The following is a 19,601-nucleotide window of genomic DNA, read 5'->3' on the forward strand; positions in this document are numbered from 1 at the left end:
TGCAGCTGTGTTCTGGCAGATTTGTTTTTACAAAAATGATACTGACCTCAGGAAAGGAAAAGATAAATAAAAGTTATTACTACTTCCTAGCTTCTCTGCAGAGCATTTGTGATTTGGCTTCTTCCAAAAGACAGCCCTACCACAATGAGTTGGCCATCATTGGTGATGTTTTTATTCTTGAAAGGGAATTTACCAGAGATCCAAAAATGCAAATTAAAACAACTGTGAGATACCAAGAGCAAGTTGGATTTTTTTTTTAAATGGTAGCACTCAGTGCAGAGGATGGAGGTATCAGAGATGGTGGCTAAAAGCAAAAGCCTCCAAGTTAGACAAACATGGGTTTGTCTCCCATGTTTCCTGCTAACTAGGCACATGGCTTTTGCTAAGTTATTTATTCTAAGTCTGGTTTGTGCATCCTTTAAATGAAGAAAATAATACATTATGGCATTGTTGTGCAGAATTCACAAGATATGTATGTAAGTGCCTATCCTATTGCCTAGCACAGTGGGGTGATATATACTGTGGGTGATTGCTTGACGGATATCAAGGGCCTTACCCTTTGACACATTAATTAACTTGTGAGGATCTAGCCTGAAGGGAAGAAAACATCTAAACAACTACAACAAATGATTCATGCAATAATATGCTCATAGCAGTGTGACTGATGGATGAATCATTAGAAATGTGCTACTGGTAGAAGTTTGGGGACTGTTATTCATTTTCAAGAATACGAGACTATCATAAACAAACATGGTTGGGACCCATGGATGTTCTTCCAGGTAGAGGCTTTTGGAATCAAACCACTACCCTGCTCTGGAACTGAGAACTGTGCTACGTATCTAACTCTGCCACCTGGCCACTTCTGTGCAAAGTTAAATTCAGGTAGCCATTCAGGTTAGGGCGTTCCCCTTGTGGGATCCTTACCTTTTTTTTTTTTTTTTTTTTTTTTTTTTTTGCTGTGCAAAGAATAATCTTCTTACTCTTCTTTTGGGTTCAATGCACACTTAATATTCCCCATGACCAGTCCTCTCATCTACTCCTCATCTATGTTATTGAAAATACTTTTACTAAGTTAAATATATGGCCCATGTCACTGCACTGTTTCTAAGTTTGAATGAAAACTATTCAGGAAGCATCAGAGGGCTTTCAAGCTCTGCCTCTCTTCACCTTTCCAGACTTACCTCCTTTATGCTACCCGGACCCTCCTGTCCCACGAACTACTTAGAAATGGCAGTTTCCCTGGAATTTCATAGGGATGCTGTTTTGCTAATTTCTTCAAGCCTTTGCTGAAAATGCTAGTCGAGTTACCCCCACTCCACCCCTTTCCTAATTCCTTCCTTTGTTTTGTTTTCCCTCGCATAACCTATGCTTGTCCAGTTATTTCTCCTGTCCGGCTCCCGCTGGAGCTAGTATCTATCCCTTTTTTAGCACGTTCCACATTGTGAGCTTGGCACATAGTTGACTTGCCATAGGTATTTATATAATGAGTAAATGTAATTATTTTTACGCCCCTTAGAAAGTGTGGATACTTCCATCCCCCTTCCTTCTGGGACTCTCAGATGGCCCTCTTTGCAGATAGCATTGTGATCCTTAACAAATGAACGGAAAACGATCTTGTGAGTGTGTCTGAGCAAAGCTGACATTTTTTTCTTCTTTAAGATCTTGCTGCTGAATGTGGAATGATCCTGAAATTAAGGTCAGCTCCAGGTGGTTGTTTATATCAGCTGTCAGATTGCAGAATAAAAAATGGCTTTTATATGTTTGATTTTTATTGTTTTCCAGGGCAATGTCACTTTTTCCTGCTCCGAACCACAGATTGTGCCCATCACATTTGTCAACTCCAGCGGCAGCTATTTGCTGCTGCCCGGCACCCCCCAAATTGATGGGCTCTCAGTGAGTTTCCAGTTTCGAACATGGAACAAGGATGGTCTGCTTCTGTCCACAGAGCTGTCTGAGGGCTCGGGAACCCTGCTGCTGAGCCTGGAGGGTGGAATCCTGAGACTCGTGATTCAGAAAATGACAGAACGCGTAGCTGAAATCCTCACAGGTACTGTCTGCTGACACTCTGGATCAGCTTCTTGTTTATCCAAGTCGACAAAGGTTGAGGTCCTGACAAAAACATACAGAATCCAAATCTCAGGGATATGGGTTAGCCCAGTATTCACAAATGTACTCCAAGTCTGAAGAGGCAGCATTTTTTTTTTTTTTTTTTTTTTTTTTGAAGATGGAGTCTTGCTGTCCCCAGGCTGGAGTGCAGTGGCTCGATCTCAGCTCACTGCAACCTCCGCCTCCTGGGTTCAAGTGATTCTCCTGCCTCAGCCTCCTGAGTAGCTGGGACTACAGATGCACACCACCACACCCAGCTAATTTTTTTTTATTTTTAGTAGAGACGGGGTTTCACCATGTTGGCCAGGATGGTCTGCATCTCTTGACCTTGTGATCCGCCCGCCTTGGGCTCTCACAGTGCTGGGATTATAGGCCTGAGCCACTGTGCCTGGCCAGCATTTTTTTTTCTTAGTAGGAAACAAAACAAAAAGTGAATTTATAATTAGCTATGTCAACTTTGGCTAAGTGCTTAAATTTCTTAGTCTCTTAGCAGTCTCATTGGAAAGATGGGAATAAGAATTCTTACCTGGGAGTATTTAGCATAATCTAGACCATTTATAGAACTCTCTGCTAGGTTCTCTATAAACATGGCATGTATCATATGGAATCTTCACCATGCTCACAGAAGGAAGTTACTATTTTACACTTAATAAATGAGGAAATCAGAAGTCATGGCAATCACTTCAAAATTCCACGTTCCTAAGTGATGGAGCTGGGAATTTATCCTGAATTTGCCTGACTTCCAAGTCTATACTCTCCTCTTAAACCACATTACCATGGAAGTTTGTATAACCCCTAAATTCTATTTCAAGTAAAAATCAGTAAATTTAAAACCATTTAAAAAATATTTATGTATACATATATATTTTAAATGTATTGAGTAAATGCTAGTACATATGGCACCAGGGAATGGGAAAACTTTTAAATGGTCCTCAAATGGCCAAAATTTGGGAAACACTGATTCATTGCCATGTACTACAGATCTTACTGCCTAGCAATACGCAGCAGGTCGGTGAACAAATTGTAATTTTGGATACCCTGGCTCCTCCAGCTGCTGTTTCTTCAACATGAAACAGTGGAAGTCTCTCTCTCATTCTCTGTTATGTTACCAATCTCTGATGTCCTTCAAGCAGCGGTGTATTTACTAAGTTGACAAATACTCATTGAGGTCAAATCTCACATGCCAAGGATTGGGCAGGGATTGGTCTGCGGCATGCTGATCGATGAAGAAGTTCTTTCAGAAGTCTCCCTGAATAAACAATCTGAATAAAAACCTCCCTCTGCTTTTCACCACAGGTCAACATCCATCATGGATTATACTACAATTTAATTTAGATGCCTTTTTCTCAACTGGACTGCATGGTTCTTTTATCCAAGTAGATTAGCAAAAATTGAGTTAAATTATAAAGGATATGACTTAATAGTTGTCGACCTAAAAGGAAGAAGCCAAGGCAATATTAATATAAGTAGATAGTTTATTTGGGCCAAGCTTGAGTATTGCAACGTGGGAATATAGATTCAGCTTGCCCTGAATGTATACTCTGCTCTGATTAGCTGCAGTTAGAAGCAGATTTTTAAAGAAAAAAAAAAAGAAGAGGCAGTTTCTATGTTGTTTATCAGAAATTAACATTAAAATCATACCAGCTAAAGATTGCCTGTGCATTGTTCTTTGTATCGCAGATTCCAGGAGCAAGAAGATAATGGGTGAGGCAGGTAGTCAGGAAAAAAAAAAAAATGACTTTAAACAATTGCCTGGAGCATGGGTGCCTTGAGCTCAGGGGAAGGGTGTGTGACTGAAGTTTCATACTCATGCCTCTCTGGGCCCAATATACTTTGCATCACTCACATAGTTCAGACTGCTCTGAGCTGTTTTTCTTTTCTCATAATTATGGTCATGTCAGACCGTGGGAGACATTCAAATGTCCATAGTGAACAAAATGGCCCACTGAACCCCTGAGCATAGCAGAAAGGCCTGAATCTGGATGTCAGGCAGTCAAGTTTAAAAGTATTAATATGTTTTCTCCTTCCTTTCCTGTGGCTCTGGATAAACTTTGTCTCATATGCAAACTGAATTGTATTAGTTATCTATAGTTGCATATCAAGTGACAGCAATATTTAATGGTTGAAAACTTTTTTTATTATGTCTCAGTTTCTGTGGATCAGAAATCCAGGGACAACTTGGCTGGGTGACTGGCTCAGAGTCTCCCATAAGGTCACAATTGAATTGCCAGTGGGGACTGAAGCCATGGCAAGGTTCAGTGGAGGAAGATCTGCTTCTGCACTCACTCATGTGCTCAGGAAGGCCTCAGAAAATCCACTTCCACATGTAGGGAAGTTTACATTTTTACCCTCAAGTTATTTGAGAATAACTTGAGTCTATAAAAGAAATGAATTACAGACAAATTAACAGGAAAAAATGCACACACATTTTATTACATGCACACAGGAGTCACAACGACATACAAAATATAAAAGCCCAAAGAAATGGCGGATGGTTGATGCTTTTATATCACCTTGAGATTATAGAAAGAACCAGGGTTTAGAGCATGGCCAAAATCATGTTATGGGCCAGGCACGGTGGCTCACACCTGTAATCCTACCACTTTGAGAGGCCAAGGAGGGCAGATTTCATGAGCCCAGAAGTTCAAAATCAGCCTGAGTAACATGGCAAAACCCCATCTTTACAAAAAACTGAAAATTAGCCGGGCATGTGGGTGCATGCCTGTAGTACCAGCTACTCGGCAGGCTCAGGTAGGAGGATCAGCTGAGCCCAGGGAGGCCGAGGCTGCAGTGAGGCATAATGACGCCACTGCACTCCAGCTTGGGTGGCAAAATGAGATCCCATCTCAAAAAAACAAAACAACAACAAAAACAACAACAAAAAACAGGTATGGTAGTAAATCCGGTTATGATGGCAAGACAGGTAATTGAGGGGAGAGAAGAGGAGGTTCTGTTTACCAAGGTGGTCTTAAAATGTAGGTGAAGCCATACAGGTATCTGCCCTTAGAGAGAATAAATGACAAATGTTTTTTTCAGACTTTTAAATGTTTAGACTCTCAGTCCTCGATCCATACAAGGGAGAGCCTCACAGAAAGCCTTGTTGTAGCAATGCAGGTTTTCTCTACAGATGCAAGTCCCCCACAAAAGACAGCTTTGCAGGGCTACTTCTTTTGGAACAGCCCTCTCAAAATATGTCAAAGAAGTACATTTTCAGGTGAAATATTTTAGTTTCTTTCACAAGCTTCCTCATGAGCCTCTCCAGAAGGCTGCCAAGGGTGAGTGAGAAAAAGCACCCAAATAGAAGCCGCAGTCTTTTTATAATCTAATATTGAAAATGGCATCTCATCACTTCTGTCATATTCTATTCCTTAGAAGCAGGTAAATATGCCCAGCTTGTGTCCAAATGGAGGGGATGACATCAGGGCTTGGATATTAGCAGGCACAGATTATCCAGGATCATCTTAGAGATTGCCTATCACAAGAGATAAAAAAAATTATGTTGGTGCTGGCAATTAAATGAGGTAGTATATCTCAAATACTGAACAAAGTGTTGAGTAGCTATTTAACACATTTTTCTTCCTTCCGTGCTGACTCAAGAGATACAGCTAGAAGGGGCCTCTTTCTACAGAGTCATAAAAGTTAAGAATGAATTTGTGCAGTCAGACGATTTTTATAAAATTTATTAGATTTCCAGTAATGGAGGTGAGTTAATCACTTAGAATTGTAATATTTTTTCATGTTCCAAATTATAAAAGTTAAACCGCAATCCTCCTTATTTGAAAAAGAAAAACGTGAGCTGGCATTAAGCTGTTTCTCTCTAATCGGTGAGATGTTTTTGAGTACGGAGACTTGTAGGCCTCAGGTCAAAAATGAAGTTTTAATAGAAGGAAGGCCCTGGCAGCACATTGCTCTTAAAAATCCAGGTGCTGTCTGTATTATTAAGCGCATGTCAGTCCATTAAAATGCATTTATGACTGAAAGAGAGCCTGGTAAGAGCTGCCACCTTACCCAGCTGCAGAAAGGGAACAAATCATCAGTTATTTCAGACCCACCTCTCAGAAACTGAAATAAGCAAAAAGAAGTTTTTAAAATGTGCAACCAGAGTTTCAAAAACTCTTGTATAATTCTCTCCTAAGGAGAATTTCTATGTTTTTGGAAAATTTGAACTTAATGTTTTTTAGAAAAGGATCAAGGTTTTGTGTATTCTTCGATTTTCCCATCTGGGAGGAGGAAGAACTAACAAATAATCAAACAAAAACAGTTTTCTCTTTCCTTACATTTCTGAGGAAACTTGCTTTCAAAGTACTTGAGCTCATATTGGCTTTATAAGAAGATGAAAATCTCATATGAACAATGAAAAAATAATGACAATTGTTCCAATAATTTTTGAGAGTCAACGGGGCTATACTTGACACTTGGTATGTCCCCAATGGGTCAGAGAATGCAGATAATCAAAGGTTTATTTGAGACTAGTTCTAACATCCTGGATCTAAAAGAGAAGGTAATTCCTTTGGAAAGGGCAGTACAATGATGCCTCACACCTTCAACCCTGTTCCCCGAGCTTTGTACAGTGTGCTTGGCTTTTTAGGAAGGAAGTAGTTCTTATTTAGGGATTTTTGCATTGAAGATCAAGGAGAGACTTGCAAAGTAAATGCATCCTCAAAATAGAAGGCATCTGAATTTAGTTATTCTAGGGATGAAGTTTCAGGAAGATGAAGGACAACAGTGGAATCCCTTTCTTGTATTTTTCTTTATTTTCTATTTTTGTCATCTCCTTTTTTTTGCAAGCCTTATATATGTATGTATGAGGAAAGGTAGAAGACCTCATTTCACTGTAAGGGATGTGAAAGTAGAACGAGCAGCCATTGTAGATCTTCTGCCAGTTAGGCATTGTGCTAGGGGCTTGTCATACAAAACTGTAAAGAAACTCATAAAACTTTATCAGGCGGTTAGTATACCAACATACATAGAAAGAAACTGAGAATATGAATTTAAGTTAAAGTAGCCAAAGTGATGTTCAACCTCAGCTTTTTCCTTAGAATTCTCAAGTTCATGGTCTTTACACAGTATCCTGCTGCTCTCCATATTCATTGTGCATACTGTCCATTGCTTAAATAACTCAAATGTAAAGAACCTCTGCTTTTACATCTATAGATAATCTACAGAAGACTCTTAAGGAAAGTGGCTATTTAGGTCTAAAGCTGTGTCTTTCAAAAACAGTTTCATGGTGGTCTTATACAAGAATAAGACTTGGATAAGACCTTGGGATTCACACTAGATTGGAAGTCTGTTGTCTTTATAAACTTCTGTGTACTTTAGCTAAAATTAACTGTATAACATTATTAAGTAAATAATACAGGAGGCTGAGGTGGGTGGATTGCTTGAGGTCAGGAGTTCAAGACCAGCCTCACCAACATGGTGAAACCCATCTGTACTAAAAATACAAAAGTTAGTTGAGTGTGGTGGTGCATGCCTGTAATCCCAGCTACTTGCTACTCGGGAGGCTGAGGCAGGAGAATCACTTGAACCCAGGAGGCAGAGACTGCAGTGAGCCAAGATCCTGCCACTGCACTCCAGCCTAGGTGACAGAGTGAGACTCCATCTAAGAAACAAACAAAAAAGTAAATTTTATATATATATATATATATATATATATATATATATATACACACACACACACACATATGTATGTATCCATATGTCAACACACACACACACACACACACACAAATATTCATTGGCCACTGCACTCCAGCCTAGGTGACAGAGTGAGACTCCATCTAAGAAACAAACAAAAAAGTAAATTTTATATATATATATACACACATATATATATATATGTATGTATCCATATGTCAACACACACACACACACACACACACACACACACACACAAATATTCATTGGCCACTGCACTCCAGCCTAGGTGACAGAGCAAGACTCCATCAAAAAAACAAATAAAAAAGTAAATTTTATGTATATATATATATATCCATGTATCAACACACACACACCAACATTCATTGAGAAAATAGGTCATACTTTCTTCAGACTCTTTTTTTGGTGCTCAGTACTGATTCCTTAAAAGGATTATCATCTAAGGATGAATGCTGCCAAGTGACATGAGGTCTACTTCAGTAAGGGCCTGTCTACTTCTAAGGACATTGCCCTGCTTTCTGCAGGCTTTCCCATTCTAATTTTCCCCGTGCCCCATGAAACAAGATTAGATCTCTCAGAATTCAAACTGAAAGATCTGATCCATGTGGAAAGCCATGAGCTTCACTAGAGCAGAGAACACCTTCTAGGAGTCTTGCTGGACTGTGAACCTTATCTGAAAATCCATTTAGGCAATTCTCCAATGAATGAGCAACTACCTAGATAACCTAATTTATATATTTTAAGCTCCCAGTTCTTTCTTACTTTTCATAAGGTACCAAGTGCCATGAGGACCTCTCACATGGTCATGTGGTCATGAGGCTCTCTCAAACTCCATACCCTTTCATTGAGCAATAGATATCATGTTCTATTTTTAATGAAGGATGTGGTTGCCGTTTTAAAGGCTTTTATGGAGATGCTTAGAATGGAGTTTAGTATTTTTCAAAACAACCTGAATTACTAAGAAAACAGGACATTTTATAAAGGTAAAGGAGACCACCTGGTTTGTTTTCTTAGGAGGAATAGGGCAGACTGTTTTGAACGTCATATGAAATCATAAGCAATCTTAAGAGAAAACCGGCACCACTCTAATTATCTGAAAGGGATCTGACATTTCAATGTTATTTTTATTTTTCCGATGGGAAAATACAAGGCAAGGAGAATCGAAAGAAACAGGCATGGAGTTTTAGCTTAAGTTTTCGTTTGTTTGTTTGTTTTTGTTTTTTGTAGTGCTTCTCAAAATGTCAGCCAGTCTGGCCAAAGAGCTTGAACTCAGGCTTCAGTGGTTGTGCGTCAGCCTACCTGTGCTCTAATCAGATGTAGGACATGAGTAAGTCTTGTTCCGTTAGCCTCACTGTCCTCATTTGCTGAAGGAGAGGATCAGTCTAGAATCATGGATGCTCCCTCCAGCACTATTCATGATTTCTTGAGAGAAAACAATAGGCCAACCCACCCCTTATTATCTTCAAAGAAATCATCAACCCAAGGCTCTTCTTTTGAAACTGGCATAAATGGTCCTGAATGATTGGGAGTACCCAGGGCCAAGCCCCTTGCCAGAGGTCATGCTACCCAACTCCCAAAACTCTGGTGCACTTTGTGGAGTCAGAAAAGTAAACTAAGCCTATTTGATACCATGATTTTTGTGGATGAGTTGCTTGCATGGTCTTAAAAAGGTTATGCTATGACTCTTCACAACCTGTAGAGAATTAGGAGACAAATATCTAAACCTGAATAGGGTTTTTTTTTTTTTGCAACCTTCCTTAAATGTATATATGTGTGTGTGTGCGCACATCTATGTTGGTAGGAGGGTTAACAAAATATATTAGGTCTTCAACCTATGTTAGTAGAGGAACAATATTAGTTGTAGGTACTGAAGCTATTTCCTGCAGAGAGAAATCCAGGCAGAGACACGGCAAGGGTCTTTGGCTGTGGGACCGGCTTTCTTATAGCTAACGGTTGGTATATGTGAACATCTCTTCAGAAGGCAAAGCAAGCAGCAGTGAGGCAGGCAGAGAGCCCACTTTGAATTCCATTAAAGCATCTTCTCCCCAGAGCTTCCTAGATGCACAGTGTACTGCCCTGATGTCACCAGAGGCATCAAACTCAGCCTGGGATTTTCGGGATTAAAGAGTAAGTCTACATTTTAAAGACATGGTTTTGGCACAGTAAAATGAAATCCAGAAGGGCGGCGGGGGGGAATCCAAACTAAGAGATCTGACCCTGGCAGCTGGCACCACTTGCTCATTATTAGCTGAAAAGGCAAAAGGTGAAAGCTGATCACCTGGGACAGACAAAATCTCTGGACAAAAGGTGACATGGCCAGCAAAGAGCCAGAAACCAAGAAAATACCATGAAAAAGTGTCTATAGTCAAGGCAAATGGCTTATCGGAGATGCCATCTCAGCGCATCCCATTTAATTCCTAGGAGCAAGCAATAGTGTTTATCATATTTCCTCAACCACCTTATAACATTTCACTCTTTCGATAATTCCTTGAACAGTATTAGTTAGAGATAAGGTGTTCCAAAACAAACAAACAAACAAACAAAAATGTAAAAAACATTTAAGCCATCCTTTTTATCAGTTAATTTTCTATAGCCAGTAGACTTCTGTGACTGGCTTGTTCTTTCTCTAGCTTGAAATATGATGAGATTCTCAGATCAACAGCCATAATGAATGTTTTTTCTGATGATTATTGAGCATTGACTACATTTACATTAAATAAAATATGTCATCCTGTAGCTATGGTCAACATGACACCCTTAGCTTTCAGAATTTAATCTCAATTGATATTTTCTCAAGAAACCTTTCCAAGGCAGGCCAGGTGCCTTGTTTCTTTGGTTTTCTTCTTTTTAACGTTTGTTACTAAGTATGTATATGTATGTATTCATCTGCTCAGGCTGCTATAAGAAAATATCACAGTCTAAGTGTCTTAAACAACAGAAATATATTTTCTCAGTTTTGGAGGCTACAAATTCAGGATCCAGATGTTGGCAGGATTGATTTCTTCTGAGGGCTTCTCTCTTTGCTTGCAGATGGTTGTCTTTTTCTGTCTTCACATGGTCTTTTCTCTGTGCATGTCTGTGTTCAAATAGCTTCTGCTCATAAGGACACCAAACATATGGAAACTTATTTTACCATAATTACCTTTTTAAAGATCCTGTCTCCAAATACAATTGTGTTTTTAGGTATTAGGTGTTGGGACTTTAACATACGCATTTTGCAGGGACACGATTCAGCTCATGCAATGTATATTAATATGTCTATTTAATTGTTGACCAATGCCCTTCTCATCACTAGAATGTAAGCAACCATGGAAACAAGTACATTATTTGCCCAAGCCTTGGTCCAACACCTTGCTTACCACACGTCTTCCATAACTATTTGCCACACGCGTGAATACACTAGTGGAGTTGACCTCTAAAACAGTTCTGAAAGATAGAATTTTAACAGGGAAAGAAGAGTTAGTAGTGATTTTTAACAAACAGTCCTGTTACAACAATTATATGCCGCATAATGTGTCAAACCCAGGAATGAGTTATACTCAGGGGGAGTACTAATTAGGTAAAGGGCAGGGGAGCTCCCAGAGGTAGGGAGATGGCCTGGAGAGCTGCATCGTGCAGGATGGAAGTGCTCACTCTGTGGAATGCTGGCAGCCAGGTAGTTATAGGCTACAGCCCTGCAGTTAACAGAGCTGATCCCCAAATATTGCCCTTTCTCATAGAAGCCATTTGTAGCTAGCCACCATCTGCACATCAAGTAAACATGACGAGGCTGCAAGCTTCATCCTCTGCTTCAATTAAGTTGTCATTAATGCCTCGGTATTTGAGCTAAGATAATATTAATGAGAAAATCCCATTAGCAAGGGCAAAAAAGTGGATAGCCACAGGGCTGTGACTGTCACAACAAGCTGTCTGGTTTGAGTTTCAGAAGATAGTAACATGATGTCACAACAAGCACAGAGTTCGAGTTTCAGAAGATAGTAACATGATGAAGCATTTCGTGTTACGGAAAACTGAGAAATGCAATTGCCTGAACTTTAAGATACCAAGCAAAGGTTGGAAATGTTTACCAAAGTAGTGATTTCTTGGGCGTCTTCAGCTTTTTAAGTTTTGGATAATGACAATGGAGACATTGTATTTCTTAACTCACTGTTTTTTTCTCTGTCTCTCACTCAAAGGAGGAACTGCAGGAGATAGAATTTTTTTTTATCATAGATTAATCTTCTTGTCAAACCTGCTATCACTTCCCTTTTTCTTTTATATTTTTTACTTTGACAATTTTCTCATATAACTTAAAGTTCCTCTCATTGGCTTTAGGAAACTTTTGGAGTATCTACTCTGCACTGGGTACTGTGGTTGAACCTGGGAAGGAGGCACTGCCTTCCAGGAGCTCATAGGCATGGTTGGAAGAGACAGTAAAGAGGCATTAATGAATAATAGAACATGTGCCTGGGACACTGGGGAAGCACAGGGAAGAGGCAACTGGATAGGTGAGAAAGGGAAGACTTTCTAGAGGTAGGGATATCACAGCTTGGTTCTTAAGAATGAATAGAATTTGGCCAAATATGGAGGGAAGGAAAGGATTGCTGTAATAAGAGAAGAGAAATAGAATGAGAACCAGAGGTGTAAGACTATGGAAGCTTAGATGCCTGGGGCCCAGAGGGCAAAAGATGAAGCAGAGTTTTGGTCAGGGACCCCAGAGTTTGTGCTGTATCTTGGAGAGAATAGGGAAATAACTCTCTTGAGTTTAGCTTAATGGTTAGCGTGTGGATGTTTGACCTCAGCATTCAAGTCTACTAAGGAAACCACACTTTCACCATCAACCACAAATGCATCATGAGTTCCTAACAGACCCTAGCGGATGGCAAAGCCAGATGTTTTCCCTTTATGCATCGATCAAGGATTTTCAGGATCCAGGTTACCTTGAAATATGAGCCAGGCATTAAATGACTAGGAAAGGTTTAACCCGTGATTTATGGCTAATGCTCACGTGAGGGCCTGCTTCTGACACTTGGCAGTGGAGATTCAGTTGGTCTGATGCTGAATCCATCAATGAGCCTTGGAGAGGGCAGAATGCTGCCCTGCTGATACTGGGGCAGAGCGGGGGGGTGTCCCAAAACGTGACTCAGACTCTGACCCCCAGGTACCTGTTATCCCACTGGGAAGAGGAGACTTACATGGACGGATTGTTAATTAATACCACAAGGCAGTAAATATTATGAGCTAAATAAATAGATCAGACAGTGGATGCTATAGGAATTTAGAAAGAGAAATCACCCTGCACTAGTCTAGTCAAGGAAAACCTGCTTCATTCATTTCCTGATTTATTAACTTACTAATTTATTCAATCAATCAATCATTCATCACGTTTTATATGCCCTGCACTGTGCTAGCTGGCTGTGATAGAATGTAATAAAACATATGTTCTCTGTCTGTACAGTTTAGGAAAGAATTTGCTGACACGAAAACTTGGCCTTGGAAGATTGGGGGATGGATTTTGATAGCAGGAAATGGTAAGGGTAGCATATAGGTGGAGCAGAGGCTGGGTATGGAAGCCCCAATTCACTAAGTATATTTACTTGGAGCATAATGAACACATGGTCCAGCTGGAGCAGGGAATTCTTGTAAGGATTTTGGAAAATAGCCTGAAAAGACAGAGGGAGACTTGGTTAGAGAAAGAGTAGATTGTCCAACTAAGCCGTGTGATTTTCATTCTCTGGGCTCCATGACCCAGTGGAGGGGTATTTGCTGTGAGGTCCATGATAACCTTGCTCTTTAGGTAGTTGGATCTAGCAAGGTGTCCTCTATCAGAAAGAGACAGGAGGCTGGGAAAAGAGGGGGACCACTAAAGAAATTTCCAGCTTCAGGGATAAGGAGTAGAACAAAAATAAGAGAGGGAATTTGAAGGCATATGTGAACTCAATCTACCATAAGTAGGGAAAAGTTAATAGAATTTGATAGCTGATGGATAAACAGTGTGCCAGGAAAACATAACTCGGGCTCTAAATTGTAGCATAATGGTACTAGTAATCGTAATATACTCTTCTACTATGTAACTGACATTTTCAGACTTCCTTATTCAATTATTCATATATTGCCTACTTTATTCTCACAAAAGTTGACTGTGAGACAGTCAACAAAAGTTGACAGCTACCTTCGAATTGTTAAATAAGAGCATGTATGAGAGGACATAGAAAGGCCATTGAATTGAGTTTTCTGGGGAAGATAAAGCCTAGAAACTTTCAAGTCAAGCCAATCAATTTTGTTTCCATTTTACAGATGATGTAATAGGTTTAGAGATATTAAGAAATCTGTCTAAATTTCCGGAAATTTTTAAGTGTCACGCACTTGAGCAAGGAATAACAGGTAAATAAAGCCGTCAAGGAAATCTGTAACAAGTTATCTCCAGGGTTGGAAACAGTCTTTGGGGACTATGATCTGGTTTGGGCTGTCTTTTTGCTCTTGTGTGTGGCTGTCATGGCCTAGGGTAGTCACAGCTGACACTTAAGGTCCCTGAACAGCCACTTGGTTACAAAGGTTCATTGACACCTTGCAACATTGATTATGATCTTGCTTTTTATTTTGTCTTCAGAACATAAAAAAAGATGTCAAAATATGGTGACAATTGAAGTGCAAAGATCTGTTAGAAATTTTATGGAGGAATTGGTGGGGTTAGAGAGAAAGAGAGAGAGAGGTACAATTGAGAGCCAGAGTACAAGAGTGTGTCAAGGCTCTGCAACCTCAAAATTATTTCTTTAACTCAATGGTTCTGAGCCAAGGGAAGATTTCCATTCCCACCAAACTCACCTTTTAGCCCACCCCTCCCCCACATGGTGAAAAAATGTGCTGTTGGTGATGGGGATTTGTGGTGTTGGTGATGGGGTTGTGGTGTTGGTGATGGGGTTTTGCTGTTGGTAATGGAAGGTTGTGGCATTTATGATGGAAGGTTGTGGTATTGGTGATGGAGTGCTGTGGTGTTGGTGATGGAGCATTGTGGTATTGGTGATGGAGTACTGTGGTGGTGGTGGTGGAGGGTTGTGGTGTTGGTGGTGGAGGGTTGTGGTATTGGTGATGGGAGATTGTAATGTTGGTGATGAGGTGTGGTGGTGGTGATGAGGGTTGTGGTGTTGGTGATGGAGGGTTGTGGTGGTGATGGAGGGTTGTGGTGTTGATGATGGAGGGTTATAGTGTTGGTGATGGAGGGTTATGGTGTTGGTAAAGAGGGGTTGTGTTGTAGGTGACGGAGGGTTGTGGTGTTGGTGATAGGAGCTTGTGGTGTTGGTAATGGAAGGTTGTGTTGTTGCTCATGGGAGGTTGTGGTGTTGGTAATGGAGAGTTGTGGTTTTGATGATCGTTCTTTGTGGTGTTGGTGATGGAGGGTTGTAGTGTTGGTGATGGAGGGTTGTGGTGTTGGTGATGGAGGATTGTGGTGTTGGTGACAGAGGGTTGTGGTGTTGGTGATGGAGGGTTGTGGTGTTGGTGATGGAGGATTGTGGTGTTGGTGACGGAGGGTTGTGGTGTTGGTGAAGAGGGGTTGTGGTGTTGATGATGGAGGGTTGTAGTGTTGGTGATGGAGGGTTGTGGTGTTGGTGATGGAGGGTTGTGGTGGTGATGGGGGTTGTGGTGTTGGTGATGGAGGGTTTTGGTGTTGGTGATGGGGGCTTGTGTTGTTAGTGATGGAAGGTTGTGTTGTTGCTTATGGGGGGTTGTGGTGTTGGTAATGGAGTATTGTGGTTTTGATGATTGTTCCTAACAGTGTTGATGATGGGTTGTGGTGTTGGTAATGGAGTATTGTGGTTTTGATGATTGTTCCTAACGGTGTTGATGATGGGGGGTTGTGGTGTTGGTGATGGAGGGTTGTGGTATTGGTGAAGAGGGGTTGTGGTGTTGGTGATGGAGGGTGATGATGTTTATAATGGAAGGTTGTGTTGTGATGATGGAGGGTTGTGATGGTGATGGGGGTTGTTATTACCATCTAGTGAGCAGGGGTGCTGCTGCACATCTGACACAGGAGGTATACCACAAGACACCTACTCCTAACAAATACTAAGCCAGTCCAGAATACCCAGGGCCAGTGTTGAGGAATCCCACTTTAACCCCAAACCCTACTCTTGTAAAACAAATTTAGGACCTTAGAATATCTCTTAACTGTTCTGAGTCTCAGTTTCATCAAGTGTGAGCTATAAAGGGCTGTGGAGATCTCATTATCAAAAGCATTTTAAAAGACATATTATATGCTCTGTAACTATTTTTTGTTTTATCTAGAAAGATATATCAAAGTAATAACAGTTGACTAGAATTCTAATTTCTGACGTAAGTAGACATCCTGAGAAACAAAAGTTGAATTTTCATTTAATTATTTTCAGAAGCTAGGTGATTCACAAAAGAACAGAACTAAAGTTTGAAATTGGTATTGTTAAAAGCGAAGTCATTTGGTGGGAATGTAAAGTAGTGTAGCCACTTTGGAAAAATTCTGGAAGTTCCTCAAAGGGTTAAATATGGAATTGCCCTATGACTGAGCAATTCCAATTCTATATGCACACCTAAGAGTATTGAAAACATGTTCATACAGAAATGTGTACACAAATGTTCATAGCAGCATTATTCTTAATGGTGCCCCAGGTGGAAACAATTCACATATCCATCAACCATAAAAACATACTTAATTGACCAGGTGTGGTAGCTCATGCCTGTAATCCTATCGCTTTGGGAGGCTGAGGTGGGTGGATCACTTGAGGTCAGGAGTTCAAGACCAGCCTGGCCAACGTGATGAAACCCCGTCTCTACTAAAAATACAAAAAAATTACCCTGGCGTGGTGGCGGGTGCCTGTAATCCCAGCTACTCAGGAGGCTGAGCCAGGAGAATCGCTTGAACCCAGGAGGCGGAGGTTGCAGTGAGCCAAGATCATGCCACTGTACTTTAGCCTGGGCCTCAAAGTGTACTTTAGCCTGGGCCGCAAAAAGAAAAAAAAAAAAAAAAGTACTGATTCATGCTACATGGATGAATCTTAAAAACATTATGCTAAGGAAAAAATGCCAGTCAGAAAATAGAGCATAATGTATGATTTTATTTATATAAAATGCCCAGAATAGGCAAATCCATAGAGGCACAAAGGTAGGTTAGTGGTGGTTGGCCAGGGCTGGAGGTGCAGGGATAAGGGGATTGGGGGACAGTATATCAAGGTTACAGAGTATATTTAGGGGATGATGACATGTTTTAAAAATTGATTGTAGTGATTGTATAACTCTGAATCTATTAAAAACCATTGGGTTTCACACTTTAGATGACATATATGGTATGTGAATTTTATCTCAATAAATCTGTTACCAAAAAATAATAAAAATAAAAGCAAAGTAGAATTCAATAGCAGAACATAAAACTTTTCAGAGCTTTTTGGTCATCAAAGAGATGGCAGGAGCAGGGCAGGGCTGGCTGGCGTTGCCAGCATGATGAGCAAAAGGAGCTCAGCTCCAGTACCCACACTTCCCTTTGAACGCTGGCTCTGCCTCTGAGCAGCCATGGGGCCCTGGGCAGCCTCTCCACTTTTCTCTGTTACATCTATTACATGAGGGCAATCAACTTGACCTCCAGGACTATTGTAAGAATTAGGAATTACATTATTTAAAGTGCCTGGCACATTATAGGCATTTGTTACTGGTAGTGTGATGTATTATTAGCTATTTTTACAATTGGGGTATTTCAAAGGTTCATTTGCAAGTTCAGTTGGAAGGATGAAAACTGTCATTCTTTTTTTCTCTATGGAGAAAATTTTCCAAGTCTTTATTTGATTCCTAGGAAAGCACAGGGCAGCCTATTCAACTCTCTCTCTGTAAGGAACCCTTTATACTGATGCCCTAGGCTGAATTCCAGCACCTGAGAGAAGCCATGAGAACAAAAGTTAAAAGGACAAAAAAGTTTTCTGTCTTTTATTTCAGCTTAAACAGTTAATCAGGTTTTTTTAAGATTATAAAAAATGTACATTAAAAAACATTGAAAATTCCAGTATAATATAAAAGAAAAGAATCTGTGATTCTGTCATTCTACATTATTGCAGTGTTTTTCGTGGTGTTAGTTTTTAACAAGATGGGAATCATGCAGCACATACTATTTATTTAGAGCTTTTCTCTTATCAAGATATCAGTAGCATTCTTGGACATTATGATGTTTAATGACTACATTATATACCATATTAGGAATAAACCATATTTGCTTTAGCTAGCCTGCTACTATGGGAAATATGGGTAACAGTGAATTTTTGCTATTGTAAATAATGGTGTCATGAACTACCTTCAACATAAATCTTGGCTACAGCTCTGTTACTATTTTAGAAATAATTCTTCAGAATAAAATTCACAGGAAATGAGGTATGACATTCTTGGGATTTTTGATATTTACTGGTGTATTGCCTTCCAGAAAGAATGTGCAAATTTAGGCTGCCACGAACAACATATAAAATTGACTGTTTCCCTCTATTCTCATTGAGATTGAGCATAATCAGTTTTTATCCTTTATTAGTCTGGGAGATGGCAAATAATACCCAACATGTCTTTAAAGTTCAGAAATTGTATGTCCTCATCTGTTTCTGGAACCCAAGTCCCATCTTTTAGGCCTCAGCCCCTATATCGTGGGGGTGCTTGGTGTCCCATATTGGCCCTCAATATCCTGCTCTTCTCTCCTAAGATAATTTTTTTTCCCCATCAAGACATTCTTGGCCTAAAAGATGTTGCTTTCCTGTTCTCCTTATTGGACACGTCTATTCTTTCAAAGCCATTTATCTCAAGGAGGTTTGGGAAAAAAGCAATCTGATAAGGTGATTTCTCCCTAACTTGTGAATAATTAATAGCACTCCCACTTTTACCTTTAAGAGAGTATTTTTAATAACAAAACCTCAGAGAGTCTCTAGGGATGTTATTTTGGATCTTTTAACAGAATGAAGTGAAAACGAGGACCAGGTGAAAGTGGAGATTTTTAGCTGGGGATGTACCACTTCACTTGCCTTGAAACCCATGCCTGAGCAGCTCTCCTGGGCGGGTCCCAATTTCCCAGCTTCTTTCCTTTCTCTTCTGACACCTCCAATGACGTGGCTCCTGACCCTGGCTGCACAACAGAATCCCAAGGGACCTTTGAACCTTCCAAGTCCTGGGATAATCCCCAGAAATCTGACTTAATTAACCTGGAGTGAGCCCCAGGTTCTGTATTTTCAAAAGCTCCCCAGGCAATACCTGCATTGAGAACTATTGTTCTAATAATTTTCCTCCACAGAGCTAAACTTTTCACCCAGGCTCCCGCTGCAGGCATTGGGGAACATGTAGGAAAAGACCAAATTAAAGAAAAGGCAGACCAAAAAAGAAAAAGAAAAAAAGAAAACAACCAACCAAGCAAACCCTCATTATGTGAAAACTTGAAAGAGAGACATAGATGGCGATGTGGGGAGAGGACAGGACCCACAATCACAACAGATGATCCTACAGACTCCCATTGAGCAGCCCTCTCCCCTCAGGCCGGTGCCATCTGTAACATGAATACATGATAGATACCTAATTCGAGGGGACACTCACTGTGGCCTCTATAAATACATTCTTCTCTACTGTATCACTTATGCCTAGCAGGGTGCTTGGCCTTTAGGGAGTATTTAGAACTTTTATTCTGAACTAGTTACTAACTCCCTTCCAGTCTAGAGTTTACCTGCAAATGCAGTCCCATATGTTATGCAGATGTATTCAAATGAGTATGCAAATGAAAGTTTTTAAAAAGGACTTACAATTGACTGTGCTCCCCAAATACCCCTGAAAGAAGTCAAATGTTCACCAAGACACACCTGACAGATTCTCTGTGTCAT

The 19,601-nt window shown here is 40.3% G+C and overlaps 1 protein-coding gene across 1 annotated transcript in view; it reads left to right on the forward strand.

The window, feature by feature from the left end:
* CNTNAP5 (contactin associated protein family member 5) overlaps positions 1-19,601 on the forward strand; it is an 876,147-nt gene that overhangs the window by 464,052 nt on the left and 392,494 nt on the right. Inside the window, exon 8 of the mRNA XM_016949649.3 lies at positions 1,783-2,047. Within this exon, the coding sequence (XP_016805138.3) occupies positions 1,783-2,047 (265 nt within the window). The remainder of the gene's footprint in view (positions 1-1,782; positions 2,048-19,601) is intronic.

The sequence above is a fragment of the Pan troglodytes genome, chromosome 13 (assembly GCF_028858775.2).
Source record: "Pan troglodytes isolate AG18354 chromosome 13, NHGRI_mPanTro3-v2.0_pri, whole genome shotgun sequence".
NCBI classification, from domain to species: Eukaryota; Metazoa; Chordata; class Mammalia; order Primates; family Hominidae; genus Pan; species Pan troglodytes.